General features: G+C 37.4%; 1 protein-coding gene across 2 annotated transcripts in view; it reads left to right on the forward strand.

The window, feature by feature from the left end:
• Positions 1-22,870, forward strand: part of UGGT2 (UDP-glucose glycoprotein glucosyltransferase 2) — a 173,411-nt gene that overhangs the window by 107,106 nt on the left and 43,435 nt on the right. Inside the window, exons 22-28 of one of the 2 annotated variants that reach the window (XM_049701168.1) lie at positions 2,284-2,415; positions 7,552-7,676; positions 9,472-9,567; positions 12,890-13,039; positions 14,138-14,240; positions 17,862-17,941; positions 20,253-20,436. In XM_049701168.1, the coding sequence (XP_049557125.1) occupies positions 2,284-2,415; positions 7,552-7,676; positions 9,472-9,567; positions 12,890-13,039; positions 14,138-14,240; positions 17,862-17,941; positions 20,253-20,436 (870 nt within the window). The remainder of the gene's footprint in view (positions 1-2,283; positions 2,416-7,551; positions 7,677-9,471; positions 9,568-12,889; positions 13,040-14,137; positions 14,241-17,861; positions 17,942-20,252; positions 20,437-22,870) is intronic. The other variant, XM_004273651.4, reaches the window with a different exon arrangement.

A 22,870-nucleotide genomic window follows, 5' to 3' on the forward strand; every position in this document is an offset into this window, starting at 1 on the left:
ATATCTGTTACAACTGTAGTCAGCTTGAAGAGCTGCCAATTGTATGTGACATGTGAAAGTAATACTCAAGGATTTTGTCTTGAACAGCTAGAATTGTGGTGTCTTTTTTTTGAGATGGGGAAGTCTTGATGAAGAGAAGATTGGGATACATAGGGGATCAAGAGTTAAGTTTTGTGTGTGTTAAGTTGGAGATGCCTGTTGGACATTCAAGTGGAGATGTTGAGTTGACAATTTAGTTAATAAGTGTAGGAATCAATGGAGGGTATAATGTTTTGTTTTGTTTTGAGAGTCGTCAACATTATATATAATTTAAAGCTAAGAAACTGGATGAAATACCTTGGAAGTGAGTGGGGCAGGGGTTGGAGAACAGAGGGACTGAAAAATAGCCCTGGAACATTCCAACATGTAGAGGAACGCAAGAAAAGGATGATCCAGTAGAGGGGACAAATGGAACAGCCACTGGGTTAGGAAGATAACCAGGAGAGCGTGATATCCTAGAAGCCACCTGGAGGAAGTATTTCAAGGAGGACATGATAAACTATGCCATATTTCTTGAAATTAGGCTTCATAATCGACCATTTTATTTGTTTAGGTGGTCATTGGTGGTTTTGATAAGAACAGTTTCAGTGAAGTGATTGGTATAAACGTGAACTGGATTCAAGAGAGAATAGGAAATCAGGAAACAGAGACAGCAAGTATAGGTAGCTTTTTAAAGGAATTTTCCTATGTGGGGAACCGAGAAATATTCTGTAGCTAGAATAGGGCTTGAGGTCATGGAAGGATTTCACATATTTGTGGTATGCTGATGAAAACAGTCCATCCAGAAAATGAGAAAAGATGAAACGGAGCAGAGCAAAGTGAGAGGATAGCTCTTGCGTAGCTAAGAGGTGCTGGGACCCAGTGCACAAGCTGTAAGTATTGGCTGAAGAATGGGGTAGATTTTTTTGGTGGTAGCAAGATGAGTACTTTACTTCTGATTGATTTTGTCCTCAAAAGAAGGTCAAGTCATTAGCTAAGTATTAGAATAGGAGTAGGTGCTCTTAGAGGTTCGAGGGTAGAGGAGAAAATGTCAAATATTTTTCTAGTATTCTGCGAGTGAGAAAGTGAATTAAAAACATTATAGTAAGATTTCTGAGGGCCCACTTGAGGTTGATGACCATAAATTGAAAGTGAGATCAATGTTGGCCGCATGTTTTTCTCCCGCTGCCCTAAAGCTGTTTGGATCCAGTTGCAGAGTAAGCAGAGATGTGTTTAACCAGAGTTGAGGTTTTGCCAGGTGAATAACTGAGGGGAAGCATCCAGGGGAGGTGAGCATGGAATGTTTCTGTTATAGTAAAGGGCTCTGGGGTATAACTTGGTTAGGAGGAAAATGATAATATGGAAAGTGTGATGGACAGTAAATAAGTGGTAGGGTCAGTGGACTGAAGGGTTGAGTAATGGTTGGTCTGGTGACACTGGGATGAATGAGCTAGAAGGTCAGCAGATTGTGGTCAGAGAGGGGTTGACTGAGACAGAGGTTTTGGAAGTAAAGATCTAGAGCTACACTGTCTGATACTGTAGCCACTAACTTCATGTGGCTATTTTAAACTTAAATTAAATTTAAATTCAGTTTCTCAGTCATACTAGCCACATTTCAAGCGCTCAGTACCCATCTGTGGCTGTGTGTTGGACAGCACGGGGGAACATTTCTGACCTTGCAGGAGTACCAGGAACGTGATAGAAAGTCAGAATGTAAGGCCCTCCCTGGATCTACACCCAGGTGATTTGTATGCATATTAAAGTTTGATACACACTGAGATGGCAAAGATTACTTTTGTATTTCAGAGTTTAAATGCACTATTACTAAATTGGTTTCATGGGATTGGTATAATGGAATGAGCAGGGTATTTCTATTTTAAACAATAATTTTTTTAATTGAACACACCAAAATGGAGGTACTGAATTCAGAATTTAATAAACATTGTATTTCATTGTTTAATGTTAAATTTTATTTAAATTGAGGTTTCCTAGCATTTTACTAATCAGTAATCCACCCAAAATTCTCAAAGAATGAGTAGCAAACTGTATCTACTTGTAACAGGATTTACAGATATTGTAATTGCCTTGCCAAAGAAGGATTCTTTTTTTAAATGTGGTTTCAGAACAAAATAGTACATTTTAAAATCACAAATTAATATAATTTTAAATTTTATGCTAATATATTAAAGTAGGCTATGTTTAAAAAAATATTTAATGTATTTACTGTTCTCTTACTGGTTTTATCATTCTTAACTTATACCTTAGGGAATGGATAAAAATGCCTTTGAGAAAAAATATAATACCATTGGAGTGAATATTTTTCGAACTCACCAGTTGTTCTGTCAAGATGTACTTAAATTGCGTCCTGGAGAAATAGGTGTTGTCAGCAATGGGAAAGTAAGTAAAAAAAAGCAATTGCTCACTTTTCTCAGTGACACTGTGATACGGGGGTGTCAAGCATTTTCTGTCACAACACACCTGATGCAACACACACAGAGGACGGTGCTCATGGGCTAGACATGCCAGACAGGTCTCAGCGTAAATAAAATGGCCACTGAGATGTCCAGTTCGTGGCACAGTACCTGTTTCTTCACCCCTCCCTCCCATTGGTGATAACATTGAATGCAGCTAAGGATGTTTTGGGAGGATAGCTTTTATAATATAAATATTAGAACAAACAGTTTTGTTTACATTACAACATTGTGATTGAGCACTGTTGTAAGTAGGTGTAAAAAGTACATTCTGACATCTTTTTCTTCTTGTAGCTTTTTTCTACAATTGATTATGTTAAATAACAATACTGCAAGTTTTGAACTATAAAGTAGTATTTATTAATATCATATTTTAAAATCTATAGTAAAAATCACTCTTCCACCATCCTAATAAAATTTATGATTAATAGTTTATTGTTTTACCATCTAACCCTTCTCTACTCTACATAGCCATGTTTGTCTTTTTAAATACATAATTGTGATGCTATTATATATATATAATTTTATATCATACTTTTTTCTCTTAGTATATCATAAATGTGTATATGATTAATTAGGGAGTTTTAATAGGTACATACAAAATTAGTGGATGATAGCTACTTATTAATATTTTTTAGTATGATAGTCTGGTTTTCTTTCTCAGGAATGGTTTAAGTTTTTAAAAATTGAATCTGGTGCTTAGGTGTATTTAGAAATCAACTCATGCAGTGTGTTTGACATTATCTCTGCTTGAAGCGTCAAAGTACGTATCCCTAAATCCTCTTCAAAGCTGTAGTGTTTTCTCTGTTTTCTCCATTTTTATGAGCTCTATTCACCTACGTGCTTCATTCCTGTGTCATCATTCCCTTAAAGTTATGCTTATTTATTCCTTCTTATCTGAATCTATAAATAATAGAAATTGGAGAATAGTGAGGGACTCATATCCACAAGCATCCACAAATCACATATTTCCGCTTCAGTGTAACTGTTCTTGAGCTAATTGTGTTAGCTCCTAAAAATAGTTAGACGTGCGTTCGTCTGTGTACAGTGCTGTTTTACAATTGGTGACAACAGTTGCCATTTATTATTACAGTAATATAAAATATTAGTGAATTTTAATAATGAGCTCTGTGAAAGCCCAAAAATGGCATTGCTTTTTTTTCAACAGTTGCTTTGGGAAGAAATCTAACTTTTTAGAACAGTTTTAAAGTATATGGCTACCTTCGGCTCTGTCAGGCATTTTAAGAGATAAAAAGAAAAAAATTACAGCCTGCTGTATCTGTTACGTTGCCTTTTGGTTATGTTGATACATTACGGAAAAGCTACCCTATGGTTTCTTTTGTCATTGTTTAATATAATTCAGATATTGTTATCAATATTAGTGATGACAAATATAGTTATGTTCAACTTATTTCTCTTAGAACTGTTTTCTTCTCACTGCCCTTGAAATTGACAAAAGCATTTAGATGTAATTTTGCATCTGCCATGAACCAAACATTCTTCTAGAATCTGAGAGTGTAGTACTGAACAAACATGTTTCTGTGGCGTTTACACTTTGGTGGGCAGGGACCAAAAAAAAATAGTGTCCTTACTGACAAAGTGTTATTTGGACAGAGAACCAAAGGAGGTGAGCGAGCGAGCCATGTTGCGTATCTGGAAGGGGAACGTTCTAGGTAGAGGGAACAGTGAGTACAAAGGTCCTGAGATGAGCTCACATCTGTGTGTTCTAGGAACAGCAGATATGAAGAGAACAGGAGAGAGGTACCTGGAGGCCAGGTCAGGTAGGGTTTTACTCTGAATGAGTTGAAAAGCCAATGGTTCTGGGCGGGGGATTGACATGAACTGACGTTTCATTTGGATCGCTAGTGGCTGTTACATCAAGGACAGACTGTAGGTGTTAGGAAACCAGTTAGGAGCTATTACAGTAGTCCTAGCGAGATGTGATGGTGGCCTGGACCAGAATGGTTCTAGTGGAAGTAGGGAGAAGTAGACGTGAGATGTATTTTGGAGGATGACCAGGAATTTGCTGACAGATTTACAGTGGGATGTAAGAGAACTACGTGACTGGCAGAATTGAGCTGCCGCTGTTTTAAGGAAAGGAAGACTGCAGGAGGAGTGGGCTTGTTCAGAAGGAGTGGAAAGGGCAGATAGAGAATTCAGTTCTGGACGTATTAAGAGTTCAGTGTTCAGTTCTGGACCTCTGAGTAGACTGGTTGAGTTGACAGCTGAACGTATGAGTTAAATTCGGGGAGAGGTTGGGGCTAGAGATAGATATTAAGTCAGATGACATTGACTTTTTGTGTCGACTAATGGAAAATTGTAATTTTGATTATCCTTTTATTTGTAGGACTGTGGTTTGAATACAAAAGTATGATATATTTGAAAATAAGTACTATGGTTTATGAACTATAATGTAATATTATACTGTGTCTCAGAGCAATGCTATGAAACACAATAATCATAACAATTGTAACAGATAGTTATAATTCTGAACCAGATAGTTTAATGATTAAAATAATTCTGACATTTTAGAATCAATCTTCATTTTGAACCTGTCCAAATATTTACGTTAGAATTGAAACATATTCAAAGTTAAAATTGTTTATAAATGATCAAACTGGGGTGTAATGATGATCTCATACTTTCTTACTGCCATGCTAAAGAATTAAAAATCTATATATTTTAAGATTAAACAAAACCCTAAATAATGCTATTGCTATAATTATATTTATTTTTATCATGTTACGTATTTACAAATTGATGAAAGACGTGGTGTGGCAGAGAGAAGGGAAACAAACAAGGCCTTTTGGTTTTAGCTAGGCGAATCTGGCTTCGAATTCTGGTTGCACCATTAATTGTATAACCTTTGCAAGACTTGGTTTCCTCATTTGCACAATGGAAAAGGTAATAGTCTGTTTTAAAGTTGCCAGAGAGATTAAATATACTTTTACACATAAAACACATAGAACAGCCCCAGACACAGAGTAAATTTTCAGTAAATATTAACTTCTGTTTTCTCTTTAAATATTTGAAGGCTATCATGGGAAATATGGGTACGTTTATAGATTTGATTTGCATTGTATTCATTGAGAGTCAGTATAGAATCAAGCCCAGTTGATCCAGCTTCCACGAGGGGGGAGAGATTTTTAGCTCAGTATGTGGAAGAACATTCTAACAGAGTTTTCTAAAATTGTAATGATCTGTCAAATGAGGTAATGCATTTCTGTTATACCAGTTATTCTGTATAACTGAAAAATCACATTTCCAAAACGTTGTAAAGATTTAAGCTCCAGATAGGTTTTATTGTACTATTACGTGATTTTCAAATTTAATGTTCCATTTCCCAATTTGGCCATTATGTGATTTTATACTACTTAAGTTGCTTTATTCCACAAACATTATATTCATCTTTAAGTAGAAAAACTAAGACACAGAAGAACCAAGTTTCTGCTAGCTGTTTGATACTGAACTTACATAGGTGCAATAGAGCCGGTTTTCTGGTGAATTTAATCAGTAAAGATACCCAATCTTGTTCATCCCTTAGGAAAATTATTTGAGATTTTAGTTCCTTATTCTAAGTTATTAACAAAACTACTCAAGTCACTAGAAGTGGTATAGATAAAATTCAGCTCTTTTCCAGGCCTCTCCTATTCACAGTCAAAAAAATACAGCATTAAAAGTGCTTTGAAAGTTACCTTAAAAATGATAGCAAATCTTAAGGAAATGAAATGTTTATATGTGTACTTTTAGTATTACAGTGCCCATTTTTTGTACTTTTAAGAGCCCAGGTTTTATGTTTAAAGTGAACATGGTATTTATTTAGCTGGATGCCAACATTCCAACTAATATCACCTTTGATGTGAGCAAATGAGAAAAGATTCAAGAACTATATTTCATTAATTTTTAGAAAATATTAATTGCAGAAGCATATGAAGGGGAAGTAAGAAAATGCACTGCAGGGCTTCCCTGGTGGCCCAGTGGTTAAGAATCCGCCTGCCAATGCAGGGACATTCCCCTGGTCCGGGAAGATCCCACATGCTGCAGAGCAACTAAGCCCGTGTGCCACAGCTACTGAGCCTGCACTCTAGAGCCTGCAAGCCACAACTACTGAGCCCGCATGCTACAGCTACTGAAGCCCGCGTGCCTAAAGACCGCAATGAGGAATAGCCAGCCCCCGCTCGCTGCAGCTAGAGAAAGCCCGCGTGCAGCTACGAAGACCCAACACAGCCAAAAATAAATTAATTAATTAATTTTAAAAAATCCACTGCAACCATTTCATTCTGGTTGACATGTTTTCTAGTTGTTTGTCATTAAGTCTAATTGTTTAGTGCATAAGACTATGTCAGGGCTCACCTTCTACATCAGGCTTATGTTAATAATTTTATGATGATGCACGTATTAGCTTTTCCAGAAAATGATAACGGTAGCGAGTTGGGGTGGTTGTGGTGGGATAGCCATCCTGAGAAGTTCAGGTACCTGGGGATTTTACAGCTTCCCCGCTCTGTGGTTACTGGTTTAAAGCTAACCTACAAGACCTTGCTGTGCTCCAGACAGTTTACACAGCATCAGTTAGATGAAGCTTGGTTGGTGTTATTAAGTAATTGTGGGATTTGTTTCTTGGCTTTTGCTCTTTTGTGCCTTGTTTATATATGAATTCATATCTGCATAGTGTAGACTACAATTTACAGATTAAATAGGAAAATACTGAAATTAAAGACTTACGGGATATAGACAGTTGCTTTGATAACTTACTTGAGAATGAAAAGCTTTAGGTTTTTGGAAGCATTATGTCTCAAAGTAAAACTTTCAAATGGAAATAATTTGCTGATTTTTTTGCCACATTGATTTTGGTATTGATGCAAATGTTATTTATAATATCGAAGTGAGGAAATAGTTTTCTCTCGTTTCCCAGGGGACTTAGTAAATGGTGGGCTTAATAGCCACCATCTGTTTAATCTCTAATCAACATTTGCTTCAAGAAATATCTATTTGATAAGAAAATACTTGTCCCAAATTGGTATCTTATAGAAGATATACTGCTTTTAATGTAACTGCTTTTAAGTTCTTAGGACCTTTAGATGAAGATTTCTGTGCAGAAGATTTTTACTTGTTGGAAAAGATAACATTGACTAATTTAGTAGAGAAAATTGAAGACATTGTTGAAAATACAGAAGTCAACTCAAAGAAGTAAGTATTTAAAATTGTAAGAGCAATTCATTTTAGAGTTTGGTATTTTGTATCCGATTTTTTCTTTTTAAGACTAGAAAATGTTTCAAATACACACAGAAGATATAATAAAAGACATGTAGAGAATATAAAAAAACAGCGGATGATAACCATTTGCTTACCACTACCAAACTGTAGATGTTAATATTTCGTTTTATTTGTCTTGATTGTCCCATTCTCCTCCCTCCCTAAGAGGTAACCATTTTCTCAAATGTTGTGTGCATGATTCCCATATATGTGCTTATACTTTTGCTTCATATGTAAATATCTATTATTAGTGTTTGTGTTAAAGTCTTGACTTTTTTAGAGATATGCTATTATACATAGACTCCTTTTGCAGTCTGCCTCCATAAGAGCTTTATCCATGTTCATGTATATAGAGCAAGCTTATTCATTTCAGTTTCTTTTTAGTATTTCATTTTGTGAATATACTGCAGTTCATTTATATACTCCATTACTGAAGTACAGTTAACTTGGCTTTAGTTTTTTACTATTATGTGAATGCTATCATGAACCTGGTTTACATGTGTCCTTGTACAATGTGTGAGTTTCTCTAGAGTAGACGAGTGTTGTTATTGGGCTGTAGGATAGATGTACCTTCGGCTTTACCAGATGTTGCTAAATTCTATCCTTCAAAGGAGTTGCAACAATTAACACTGCCACCAGAAATGTATAAGTGTTCGTTTCCCCAAGTCGTCACCAATACTTGGTGTTACGCAACCTGTTAATTTTTCCTATCGGATGGATGTGAAATTGCATCTTGTTTTAATTTGCACTTCCTTGACTTCTAGTAAAGTTGAGTATCTTTTCATATGATTGTTTTAATTTATGTTTGCTCTTCCTCCAACGTGCCTACAATTTTATGTATTAGAGAGTGTGTGGCCAATAAATAAATACCTTAAGAAAGTTTACGAGTAGATTATGGTTTGGATTAACCCATTTATTTTATGTTTATTAAGTGGCCATTAAATGTAATGCTCTGTGAAAGATATGGTAGGTATTACAAATAAAAATAATGTACAGTGTACAGGACCTGTAGTCCAGCAAAACATGTTATAGTAGAGAGATGCTGACAGTACTGACAAGGTTCTCAACCACTCTGGCTCTAAATTTCTTTGTTTATAAAATGGAGATGCCTATCTTTTCTCTCTTTCTTTCCTTCTTTTTTTTTTTTTTTTTTTTTGGTGGAGGGGGACATTTCTTAAAGTTCAGCTAACATTTTCTGTTCCAGCATATCATTGAACATATACATTTTCTCTATTATGGATTTTTTAATTTGGTTATATTTAATCCAGGTATTTATTTTGTACAATTTTAGTTTTCAAATGAGTTTGAAACCAAAGAAATCTGGGCTTCTTAACTATATTAAAAGTTCTTTGAAAGTAGTTATTCTATCATTTAATTTTTGTTCTTCCTGCTCTTCTTTCTTTCCTACATGGGTCCCAGTGCTTGGATATATAACCAGCACTCAGCAAATATTGACTTGAATTAAATGATTCTCCATATTCTTATAGACACTATTAGGAACACTTATGTGTTTAAATATCATATCAATGATAAGAAAAAATAGGATGACTTTAAAAGCAGCAGTCATTTTACTTTGACAAATTATACAAGTTTGGAAGAAAGGTCATTTATATACAGTTTGTCTATTGGAGATATTTTACATTAAATTCCCCTTTCTTGAGACATTAATTGTGACATAAAATATGGACCTTTCTTTCCCCCCCAAAACTCATTTATCTTGTTTCTCCAGCCTGAGTGACCTTGTTATGAAAATCGATGCCCTTCTTTCCTCTTTACCTAAACATGCATCTCGGCATGATGTCACATTTCTTGAGGAGAATCACAGGTAAGATGTATTAGTGCTGTTTTTCTCCTGACACTGCATCTTATACTGAATTCTGGTTACCATATGTATTCACAATATAGCAAAAGTTAAAGTAGAATTAAAAGTTGTTAGAGAATAAATGTACTCGACAAGATAGGGAAAAGAAATTTTAGTTAATTATATTCTAGTAAATAAATGACATATATATATATATATATATACACACACAGATATATATATATAGGATATGAAGTTTCAAGTAAGTTAAATCTAGTATGATTTGTCTTATTCTCATCTTTCTTCCACATTCAAGATCATTTGGAATTTTTGCAGTATAATCTTTATAAATAATAATATCTTTATATTCTCAATGTATAAAAGGCTCAGTTACTGAAGAATTCTGTTTAATAAAGTGTAGACATGTACAACAGAATATCCCAAACTGTGTTTTATGGAACATTACTCTGAAATGTTGACAGATATCTTCTGAGGGAGAAACTGTAGTCAAGTAAATTTAGAGAATACTGAACCTTTTGGGGTGGAGGAGTGAGATTTTCAGTGTGCCTCAACATATTGACGATTATGAGGTGTGGTGTGGCTAAAAGAAAACAAAAGAAAAGTTCATTTTTGGTAAACTCAACAGTTGGGTAACTTATTCATGGAACACTTTTTTTGTTAAAAATTTATTATTTCATAAAAATTAGGTTTCCAAAAAGAGCCATCAGAGAAATAGTGTTTTAGAATAATAAACTAGTTTATAATTTTACTGTATAATACTTCCCCTCTAAGATACTTGAAATAAAATTCATCAAGTTCTATCTACATACATAAAATAATCTGAGTCCCCAGCAGGAACTTTTTTTTTTTTAATTTAAAAATTAAGGACCACTTAGAATGGGAAAAAATAATCAGTTAGACATTATGTAACTAAACTATAGACATGTTTTCTTTTCTTTTTCTAATCACTGCTCTTATAAAGCTAAAATGAGACAAATTACTTTATCGTAAACTTAAAATGGCTGACACTTCCTTCTAAGTTTTCTGATTTTATGGTAGATGCGATCTTACATTGCTTCTGTTTACTGTATTACAAGATAACATGTTCTTTGGCTGTAGAAGGTCTATCTTTTGAGGTGTCTTCACACATGTATAGTAGTATCATTCTTAGGAAAAATTACTTTCTAAAGAGAAATTATCTAGCGCTATTGGGAATGAAATTTTTATTTTTTTCAGATAACTGAGATTCAATACTTTTAAAGTATTTTAAACACATTTAGTGGAATTCTTTTTGCAAACGTCTTTGATTTCTTAAATACCATATGCTGAAATAATTTAACACAAATTATTCACAACTATCATTGCAAACATTAATCACTATACTGTTACACGGTTATGTTATATTTAGGAATTTTGATATGTTTGGAAATGTTTATTCCCACATGAAATGTCTGAAACATTTGATCTTTCATAGGTTATTGTTGTTGTAGTCTCTGCTTTCTTTCTTTAGCTCTCACATTAATCAATGTGTCCTGCTGCTTTTAAGCCTTCTTTTATGTGGAAGGATATGATGTGACTTTGTGACAGTGGTTTACAATTCTCCAGTTCTTTTCTATTTATTTCTGGGGCATTGTTACAAATATTGATAAGTGGATATGTAGTATATGTGTATTGGTATGCATCTATGTTTATACAATAATACTCATCTAATGCCTGACATTTTTTAAGGCAAAGTCAGTAATCTTCCATTTTTCTGAGTTCATGTGTATAATTTAGGTATTTAACTTTTCCTTCTGTGTGTTTACACATGTTGGTACGATCTATTCATCCATCAACGTTGGTTGTATGGCATAGCGTGAGCTTTCTTGTCAAAAAAAAAAAAAAAGAACAGCTTTTTGATCCCAGTCTACGACTTACCTAGCTATGTGACCTCTCTTAGCCTCAGTTTCTTAGTCTATAAAATATAGATGATGATCCCTACCCTTCAGGGGTTTTATGAGATTCAGGCCTACTGTCTTAAGTATAGTAGATATTTATTTAATGCGTTGTAGCTATGTGTATTTGTTACACAAATAACGAGGTGCTTCTCCCAACTTGGAAATAAGAGAACTAAGATTGAACCTGAAAGTTAAGCCATAAAATCAACTCGTATTAATCAGGGGAGAAATGTGAATACTTACCTTAAATGTAGGATCCATGTCAGCAAGACTTAATGATAATCTGATTGAAGGTCTTAATTTATTGAAGAAACAATGACTTTGTTGGATTTCGTTTGTGTTGGAAGCCTAGAAAAAGAGAGAAGCACATTAGCAATGCTGGGCTGTGTAGTCTGGGTCAGTCAGAGCAGTAGAATCACTGTTGCACACACACATGCGTGTGTGGTATATATGTATGCATATGTATATTGGGAAGTGTATAGATAAGAATTTATGTATGTATGTATGCGTGAATGAATGAATTGTTATAGGATTTGACGTTACACAATTGTGGGAGCTGGTTAAGTAGTCTCTGTAAGGCTGTTGACTTTTGATACTGGAACTTTAAGTTCACAGGGCAGGCAATTAGGAAGAGAGGTAACTGTCAAGAGGGGAGAGAGCAAGGGAGAGTTGTCAAGAGCAAGCTGGAATCCCACAGGTGTGGACTGAAACCTGTGTCAGTTCTTGTTGCCTCTGACCTTCGTGCATAGCAGGTGTCCTGCAGAAGATGGGAGCCCTGTCACAGTGCTAAACACACATACGTGCCCTAGGAGTCAGAGAGTAGAAGGAGGATCTTGGGGAAGGTCGAACCAGTGGGGACCTCATGCCAACGACGTTGAGTCAGCAGATCAGTAACAAAGTGTGTGAGCTAGAGAATGGCTGCCGCCCCCTCCTGCCCTCCAGATATCCTGAGAATCTCTCTTCTGGCCCACCCACCAGAAACGTGAAGGAAAGGGAATTCTGGAAAATGTCGTTCAGCCTAACCAACACACATACTACACAGGTGATGGGAACTATGGGATTCTGATTCACAGAACCTCACAGAATTGGTAGTAGTCTGGGGGAAAAAACTTAAAGTAGCTGTCAACAGATGCCTACTTTAGCCATTGTAATGTCTCATGAAGCATATAGAAAACAACCACTTTTGACTAGTGCTACAAGTATGACGGTAATTTGTAAAATTTTCACCAAGAAAACTAAAGGAATTAACCATTGTAGGTAGTCTCTTTAATTTAAAACATCCGATTTGTAGCCCTAGTTTCTAGCAGCAATTATCTACCAGGATTTGTTGTCTGATTCTGACACTCCTGTTTAAACATTATTAACTCTTATCAACTGCATATAAAATAAAGTGTCTTTCATCTCTCTAGGTCAGAAGACCCATATTTGAAGGGAATTTTAATTAGCTTTTATTTGATTGCTGAGAAGTTATTTCACTGCAGAAGTCTAGATATTTATAGTCTTCTTGTACCAAAGAAGACCAAGATCCCTGTAGTCTTACAGGGGTACAGTTTGATTTGGTAAAATCTTTTTACCTTTGTAATATGTAAGATATTTAATTTATACATCTCCAGAAAAACTGATTTCCTATGTTATTGTAGTGTTAAAACAGTAATCAATTGGACTGTTCTGTACTTTTAATTAAATACATCCTTTAAACTTTTCATTAAATTAAATATAGAACGGATTATCTCCTACTGGCCTTTTCTGTACTTTTAATGATCTTCCCAGCATTTTCCTTTAAAGATTAGTCCGTCTTCTAACTTAGATCAGTGAAATTCAAAAACGGAAAGGTCAGAGGGGAGGAGGTGTGGAGAGGATGACTTAGGTCAAAATAATATGAAAAATTTGGGTGTTTTTCCCCTGAGCTTTCCTGTTATAATATGTTGGGTTTTTAAAACTAGTAAGTTTAATAGAAGTACTGAATAGTTAATTCTGTCATTCTCAAATCTGAGAAAATATATTTAACACAGAAGCATCTTTGTTTTATTTATTTATTTATTTATTTATTTATTTATTTTTGGCTGTGTTGGGTCTTCGTTTCTGTGTGAGGGCTTTCTCTAGTTGTGGCAAGCCGGGGCCACTCTTCATCGCGGTGCGCGGGCCTCTTACTATCGCGGCCTCTCTTGTTGCGGAGCACAGGCTCCAGCCGCGCAGGCTCAGTAGTTGTGGCTCACGGGCCCAGTCGCTCTGCGGCATGTGGGATCTTCCCAGACCAGGACTCAAAGCCGTGTCCCCTGCATTGGCAGGCAGATTCTCAACTGCTGTGCCACCAGGGAAGTCCCTGTTTTATGTTTTTACATTGTATGATCCATGAGAATTTGGGGGGCTTAAAATTATAAAGTTTTTTCACTATAATAGCATTGTTCTTTGAAGAGTTTTTAAAAAATCATTCGTCCATAATTTCTTACTTTCATTTTCTCTAATTCTTTGCAGCTTTCTAATTTATTGAACGCAAACATTAAACTTTTAAATTTGCATTTTCTTCTGTGAAATAACCAGGATTTTTTAATCCAGTGAAAAAGAAAGAAATTTATAAGAATGTACGTAGCTAAGATTAATTAGGCAATTGAATAAACTTAACTGATCAGTGTTCATCTTATTTTCTATTTTTCTAGCATTATAAAGATGAATTCTCAGCAGAATGATATGTCCTTTGATGTCATTGCTATTGTTGATCCATTGACGAGAGAGGCACAGAAGATGGCACAGTTATTGATTGTAAGATATCATATTTGATTAAATATTATATATATTTATTATATGATACATACTACTTTTATTTTGAAATTTATGATCTTTTCAGGTCTGTTTTCAAGTGTAATCAAATGTCTGCTCTTCATTCTTTCATACAGCGTTCTAAATCGATTGTCGTATTTCAGTGTAGAAAACGAAACGATAGAGGTATGCCTGTGGTGTTATGGCAGTACCGGGTTAGGTGTTAATGTGGACCTAATTGCTGTCCCTATCGCCCCCAAAATTCATATGTTAAAGCCCTATCCCCAATGCGACTGTATTTGGAAATAGGGCCTTGGGGAAGTAGTTAAGGTTAAATGAAATCCTATGGGTTGGGCTGTAATGCAGTAGGATCGATAGCCTTGTAAGAAGAGGAGAAGAGAGATCTTTCTCTCCTCACGAACATAAAAAAGAGTTCATGGGGGCTTCCCTGGTGGCGCAGTGGTTGAGAGTCCGCCTGCCGATGCAGGGGACACGGGTTCGTGCCCCGGTCCGGGAGGATCCCACATGCCGCGGAGCGGCTGGGCCCGTGAGCCATGGCCGCTGGGCCTGCGCGTCCGGAGCCTGTGCTCCACAACGGGAGAGGCCACAACAATGAGAGGCCCGCGTACAGCAAAAAAAAAAAAAAAAAAAAGAGTTCATGTGAGTACACCACCACCTGGCAGCCGTCTGCAAGCCAGGAAAAGAACCCTCTCCAGAAACTGAATATGCCAGCACCCTGACATGAAATAAAGTTCTGTTGTTCAAGCCACCCAGTGTTTTGTTATGGCAGCCTGAGCTAACTAATACAAGCGTCTTCCCATCATCATCTTTCTTACCCCAGGTGTGGAGAATGGCTTCTGGAGAAGCTGATGTCTAAGCGTAATTAGTATAATAAGCTTAAAGTATAATAAGTAACATTAGCCAAACAGGTGAAGCTAGTGGAAGAAAGAACATGAAGGCTATGTTCGAGAGGTTTGGCCACTGTAACAAGAGCAAAGTAACGGTACCTTCAAGTCTGAAGTTGATTTCTGTCATCTCCCCATCCCACTGTAAGCCACCTGGAGTTGCCGAGGCAGCTCCACACGTGAGGGACTCAGACATCTTCTGTACTGTTCAGCCATCCTCATGAAGCAGCTTGTTTCCAGCAGTCTAAGATCACAACATCATCTCTGTATTTGTGCAGCGGGAAGGGGAGAACAAGGGCCCAACCCCAAACATATTCCATCCAGTTGCATCCCTCTGACCAGAATGTAGCCAGCCAGCCAGCTGCACCTAGTCACAAGTAGGTAGGCAAGTAGAGGAGAATGAATCTTAGGAGACAGAGAGCAGACTCTGAAAGGACATTATGTGGCTTATCCTTGTACTGAAAATGTTAAAAATTCAAATTGTGATGCCGCTTTCAGTAGCTTAAATTTGAATAAGCTAGTTATGTTGGAAGGCTCTATTTTTTTTTCTGATGATGTTTAAAATTTTGGGATACTTCTATTTGAAATTACTCAATACTGTTTTTTTTAAAGACACATCAAAAAATATTCTCAGAAGAGGAAACTATTTGTTCTTTGACAGTTTACTTTTGGAAACAGGCAAAAGTAATTAGATATTAAGCCTGGTGAAAATGTAGATGATCAAGCTGGGTCATACTGGTGTATATTCTATCAAATTTCAAAATGTTTCTCTCAGAAATTAGTTTGCCTTTTCAAATCAAATAGGAAAAATGGGTGATAGGTATCTGTTATAAATGCATTTATTAATGTGTACAAATAATTTTGGAAACCCGTTGCCATTCTACCTATTCAGTGTATAATCAGGGCAAACTTCATTCCACAGCTGATTTACTTGCCTCATTCTTTCTTTCTGCATTTGTATACCTTCAAACTTTAACTTCTTTAGACACACTATTCCTATTAGTCTCTAGAAAACAGAGATCAGTAATCATACCTGTGAGGAATGGAGGTAGTATGATTCCCTATTCCTATGGGGATTCATTATCCAAAAAAAAAATTGCTTACCTCTGAAGCTTTTGTGTAAACATAGAATTTAGGAATAAGCAGTATGGGTTATACAGAAATATAAAATATGGAATTGCATTCCAGTTTACATCATTGGTAATAGTAGCATACTTTGTTTCTGAGCAACTCAGAACCTCACATGGCATATTATTTCTTACTATAGAGAAAATGTATGCTGTAAATTTGTGCTATAAAGCACAAATTAATTTACCGGAAAAAATGGTCAGTGTCTCATTTAACACTTGGAAGAAACAGTGGCTCAGCAGCCTCCGTTGTAGCTAATAGGACTGATAGAATGGGAATTAAAACTCAAAGCTCTTAAATCCTTGGTCTGTGCATTCTGATTTCTCCTCAAACCTGTATCCTTTCCCTTCCATGTATCTGTTTTATTCTTCTCCTTTTACCTATGTCCTTTGTTGTCTAATATCTTTCAGATCTTCACTGACTTGTTGCCTGTATGGAGGTGGGGACTATCAACATTAATAATTCTCCTACTTCAGTGCTCTCGGGCAGGGATCCCCAACCCCGGGCCACGGACCAGTAGCGGTCCGTGGCCTGTTAGGAACCAGGCCGCACAGCAGGGGGTGAGCGGCGGGTGAGCGAGAAAAGCTTCCTCTGTATTTACAGCCGCTCCCCATCGCTCACAATCCCACCTGAGCGCCGCCTCCTGTCAGGTCAGCGGTGGTATTAGGTTCTCAGGAGCGCGAACCCTACTGTGAACTGCGCGTGAGAGGGGTCTAGGTTGCGCACGCCTTATGAGAATCTAATGCCTGATGATTTGAGGTGGAGCTGAAGCGGTGATGCTAGCGCTGGGGAGTGGCTGCAAATACAGATTATCACTAGCAGAGAGGTTTGACTGCACGGAGACCATAATAATCAGTTGCTTGCAGACTCATATCAGAACCCTACCAGTGAGTGGCAAGTGACAACAAGCTCAGGGCTCCCACTGATTCTGCATTACGGTGAGTTGTATAATTATTTCACTATATATTACAATGTAATAATAATAGAAATAAAGTGACAGTGAATGCAATGCACTTGGATCATTCCAAAACTACCCCCCACCCCGGTCTGTGGAAAAATTGTCTTCCACGAAACCAGTCCCTGTTGCCAAAAAGGTTGGCGACCGCTGCTCTAGGGAAATAAAAAGAAAAGAGAGTATTTTATCTGTATGTAGCCAAGACCTTCCTACATCTTTTACAGTGTAGATGGAATTCCAAAAGGATCAGGGCGCCCTTGCCATCGTTGTTGTGAGGTCACCACTTTGTCTTTCAAGTCAAGGTTCTAATAATTATTTTACTTGTTCTTCAGTAGTAAGGAAATTTGGATACCAGTAAAGAAAGTCACACTAGGCAAAAGGTAGGCAGCATAACCTTTGGGCAGTGAAATCAACTGTGTGGATTCAAATCTTACTTCTGCCATGACTTGCTGTGTGATCTTGGGCAAATTACTACATCTGTCTGTGCCTCAGCTGTGTAAAAGTAGCTACCTCAAAAGGATGTTGTGTGAATCAGATGAGATAACGGATGTCGAGTATTAATGTAGTAGCTGGTAGATAGTCAATGCTCCGTAAGTGTTAGCTATTAATTTCAAATATGGAAATTTTTTCTAATAGGTACTTGGCAAGATTATCAACATGAAGATAAAACTGTTCATGAACTGTAGGGGTAAGCTTTCAGAAGCCCCTTTAAAGAGGTGGGTCTGTGTGAACATAATTTCATTTTGAAAGATTTGCAAATGCTAAAAGGAAAAAAAGGAACATAATTACTGCATCTGTTGTTGTTTTCTTCACAAAATGTTTAACTGAAATAGATCAGAAGATCAGAGATAACTTATTAACCTTAACTGATATAAAACTAAAGTAACCTAACCAGTAAAATTGACCCAGTCTAATTACAGAATTTACATGGATTTGTGTTCATCTGTGGGTGTTTTTAAAAATGTGATCTAGGAATACCTATTTAGACGTATACAGTGTGGGGCTTCCCTGGTGGCACAGTGGTTGAGAGTCCGCCTGCCGATGCGGGGGACACAGGGGCTCGTGCCCCGGTCCGGGAGGAACCCACGTGCCGCGGAGCGGCTGGGCCCGTGAGCCATGGCCGCTGAGCCTGCACGTCCGGAGCCTGCGCTCCGCAACGGGAGAGGCCACAGCAGTGAGAGGCCCGCATACCGCAAAAACAAGCAAACAAACAAACAAACAAAAGAAATATACAGTGGGCTCAGCAACATGGATGGGCTTAGAGATTATCATACTAAGTGAAGTAAGTCAGAAAGAGAAAGACAAGTACCATATGATATCATAATATGTGGAATCTAACGTATGATACAAATGAACCTATCTACAAAATGTAGACAGACTCACAGATATAGAGAACAGACTTGTGGTTTTCAAGGAGGAGGAGTTGGGGGAGGGATGGATTGGGAGTTCAGGGTTAGCAGATACGAATTATTATATATGGAATGGATAAACAACAAGGTCCTACTGTGTAGCACAGGGAGCTATATTTAATATCCTGTGATAAACCAGAATGGAAAAGAATATGGAAAGAATATATATACAGTATATGCATAACTTATCCATTTGTTCTGGATCCTTGCTTTATCACATAGTTCCTGGTTCTGTATCTCTAACCTCTCTACCAGCCCTCTTCTTTCAGTCTTAAGAATTATTCAATTTTTAAAAAGAAATAAACTTAACTTCCTCTCCTCTGGAGCCCTGGCTTTTCCTCCTCTTCTCCAGTCTTTATCATCTCAGCTTTGCAGACGTGTGGCCAAGCCCCCTCTTCATCTCTCATTCACCGGTACCTCCACTGAAGCTGGGCTTTAACTGAATCACAAAGAAATTGCTGTTTGCAACATCCATGGGCTACTTCTTACCTAATGAGGTTTCTGCTGCATTTGACAGTACCAGCTACTTGGTTTGGACTGTGTGCTCTCCAGGGTCTCCTCTTACCCACGCTTCTCTTTTGACTCTGCCGGCCTGCCTGCCATAGGCAGCTTCACGGCTGCCAGTGATGAGCGCCCCTGGGGTCACACTCAGCGTACGTTCTCCTTGAGTGCGGGCTGCACCTGGTGATTTGCTTTCAGTGAACAGAATATGGCAAAAGCGATGGAATGTCTCCTCTGCAATTAGGTTGTAAGAGGCTTGTCTTGCTGGCATTCTCTCTCTTGCTCTTGTGTGCTTCTCTACGCTTGCTGGAGATGCCCTTGTGGCAAGGACTGAAGGAGGTCTCCAGCCAACAACTAGTGAGGAGCTACTGCCCTCATGCTAGTGGACCTTGAGGAACTGCAGGAGCCTAGGAGTGGATCCTTCCCCCATGGAGCCTTGAGATAACCACAGCACAGCGGACACCTTGATTGTAGTCCCAGAATAGTGAAAGTCAACGTTCTTAGTATTATAACTATTTCTTACTATGTAAGATACTAGGGCGTGAGGCTAAATACATTAAGATTGCTGGTACTTCTAAAAGCTCTATTAATAAGCAGCTGCTTTAAACTCACTCCTGTTTGTTTTTAATTGCACTTTTTGAATTAGTACCAGAATTTTAGCTTAAATTTTACTTGCTTTCTGGTTATCATTTCTCTTCATGTTCTTAATGGTGCTAAGGGCTAATAAAAATCACTAAAAATAGACCATGCTCAAACTTTGAAGAAGGATCAGTGAATGAATACAGATCATAAACTGCTGGAACCTGCATAAGTCAGTATATCTTAAAGGGATTCTAATCGTGTTCATTAAGAAATAATTAACAAGGGTATATAATATACACAGTCTTAAAATAGGTAACAGTGTAAACAAAATAATGATTGCCTACCATTTACATAAGCATTAACTTCAGTATAGCATGTTTTTATTCTTTAAGACTTTAGTGTGTTTTAAATCTTTAGTGTGTTTTTAACTTAAGACTTTCTGGTCATGTTTTTAAGCCATTTTCAGTTTTAAAATATTTTAGAAGAAATCTCAGTTTTGGTCACACTGTGTATTTTATTTATGTTCTACCAACAGCTTCTACCGTTTTGTTCTGGAACCGGAACTGACATTACCACCTAATGATGTTACTGGACCAGTGGCAAAATTCTTGGATATCCCTGAATCACCCCTTCTAACCCTCAACATGATTACTCCTGAAAGCTGGTTGGTTGAAACAGTACACAGCAACTGTGACCTTGATAATATTCATTTAAAGGATGTAAGTTACAAAGAAAGAGGAATAGGATAAATTCTTATGAGCTATTATTCCTGTACCAAGTGCATACTCACTGCTCACCAGAATTTTCTCCTTCATGATTCTAGGTCCTGATCCAGTCTTTCCTTTGATTTTCGAGTTTCCCTAACTTCCAAATTCAGCTTCTCTGGTTTTATGGGTTCTTAAATGCCCTCACTGTTTTTGTTGCTTCAGAAGTGCTACCCTAAGATGAACAATGTAGAAACTATGGAGACAGATGAATGGCAGTTTAGGACAAAACCATTAAGTACCTTTGCCCTTCAGGTTTTGTTTTTAACTCAGAGAGGAACAGTTTCATCTGAAATTCTTTTTTGCCCCACAGCTCATAGCCAGAGAAAGCAGTTCTAATGAGATGAGGGTAGAAAGCAGGAAAAAGTTTGCTTATATACTTTGGGCTGAGTGCATTCTTTCCCACCACCTCCAGTGTGACCCTTGTCCAGTAAATGACCGGACTTCTCTTCCCCACCTGTAGTCATTCAATCCACAGCACACACACACACACACACAAAACAAAACCACCGACAGGAGACTATTTTATAATATTCGGAGTCTTTCCAAACATTCTATTCAAAATTGGAAAGGCATTCAGAAAGCACACAAAAAAAAACAGAAGCATTTTAGGAGAGTTTACCTAGAAGACAGGTATCTAGAAACTGGGGTGGCTGGGGGCAGTGCTTCCTTCTCACTGTCCTCCCCGCTGCCCGGTCCTGCACAGCCTCTGACCTATTTCCAGTTCTGCATTTGACAGCTCCTTCAGAAGGTAGCCATTACCTTGACCAGGCATAAACATTTTACCTCTAATAATTTGGTTAAGGTTGTTCATTATTTGTTTCTCATGCTTTTCACGTGTCACCTTTTGTCCAAAGATTTTCCTTCTAGGCAGCGTTCTTCTGATTCACTCATGTGTAGATCCTGTGGGATCCTGAGTGACTTCCCTGGAACATACTCACTTATACGACCAACTTTACCCACCCGGAGAAGAACCTAAAACTCAGTCATAGCAATCATCTGAAATCGGTCCTTCAAATTGAGGGAAAAAATAGGAAGAGAGCAAAACAATGAAATCCATGAGGGAAAGTTCAGAAGTGAATTTGGCATGAAGTAAAAAAAATCCTGTTTCCTCCATGATTAGTTGCATCTCTGTCGGTCTATTGGTTCTTCATTAAGAGAGTTCAGCAATATATATCAGTAAATAACTTTAAAGATTCTAACCAGAAGGGTAAAAAGTTTGCGGTGGGAGAATTAATGCAGCTTAAAGTTTTTTTTTTTTTTTTTTGCGTTATGCAGGCCTCTCACTGCTGTATCCTCTCCCGCTGCGGAGCGCAGGCTCAGCGGCCATGGCTCACGGGCCCAGCCGCTCCGCAGCACGTGGGATCCTCCCGGACCGGGGCACGAACCCGCGTCCCCTGCATCGGCAGGCGGACTCCCAACCACTGCGCCACCAGGGAAGCCCCAGCTTAAAGTTTTTAAATTGAGTCTGCTAGTAAAAAAAATTTTAGTTTCTATTGTACAGTTAATAGAGATTAAACATTTTGTTGTGAGTGGCAAATATAGCAATGCCTTTTTAGAACCTATTTGAATGAACAGTATTTTAGAAGACGAAAATAAACAAATAATTTCCCCTATTGTCGTAGATTATATGAGTGAACAAAAGGAAATTACAAATTCTAGCAGCTGTAAAAGTTAACTACCTCTAAGGCTCTTCTCTTCCACTCTGTGCTGTACATACTTACAGTATTACCTGCAACTATCCTAGAAATATATGAAATAACAAAGACATGTGCTCAAGTAGAAAGAAGGAGTTGTAGGTAAAGGAAAAAAGTGAGACTAATAATGAGAGATGTGTCACTACACACTAGCTTGTATAGTCAGTACTCCTTGCTACATCTAATTCCCGAACATTATATAACCACCTGAAAAAAGCTTGATCTAGAAAGATTCTTCCTTCCCAGGTCTTTGTTCACATGGTTTATTGCCCAGCCGGCATTAATGCCATTATTAAAGGTGACAAAAGTGGTTCTAGGAAAGCTTAAAGTGTGACAGTTACATTTACCTGGAGTTCAGAGGTGGTTCTCAGAGCTTGTAACTAGAACTGCGTCCAAAGACTCTCTGGTTACATTTCATCATAGCCTTTATCTGACAGATGTCAAAATACCTGAAACAATAGTGATTGTTTACCCAGTAAAGAGGAAGTGAGTAAATAAAAGATTGCTGAAGGAAAATGGTATGTGGCTATGTTAAAAGGAATTCACAGAAAAATGCATTAGCCCCTTTTGAAATATAAATAATTTAGACATCAGTTTTATTGACAAGGCATTCATTACCAATGTAAATGTCAAAGAATTCCTATTTGAATGCCATAGATAATATTAATAAACCCAAATGTTAATCTTTATAA

The sequence above is a fragment of the Orcinus orca genome, chromosome 18, assembly GCF_937001465.1.
Source record: "Orcinus orca chromosome 18, mOrcOrc1.1, whole genome shotgun sequence".
Taxonomy (NCBI): Eukaryota; Metazoa; Chordata; class Mammalia; order Artiodactyla; family Delphinidae; genus Orcinus; species Orcinus orca.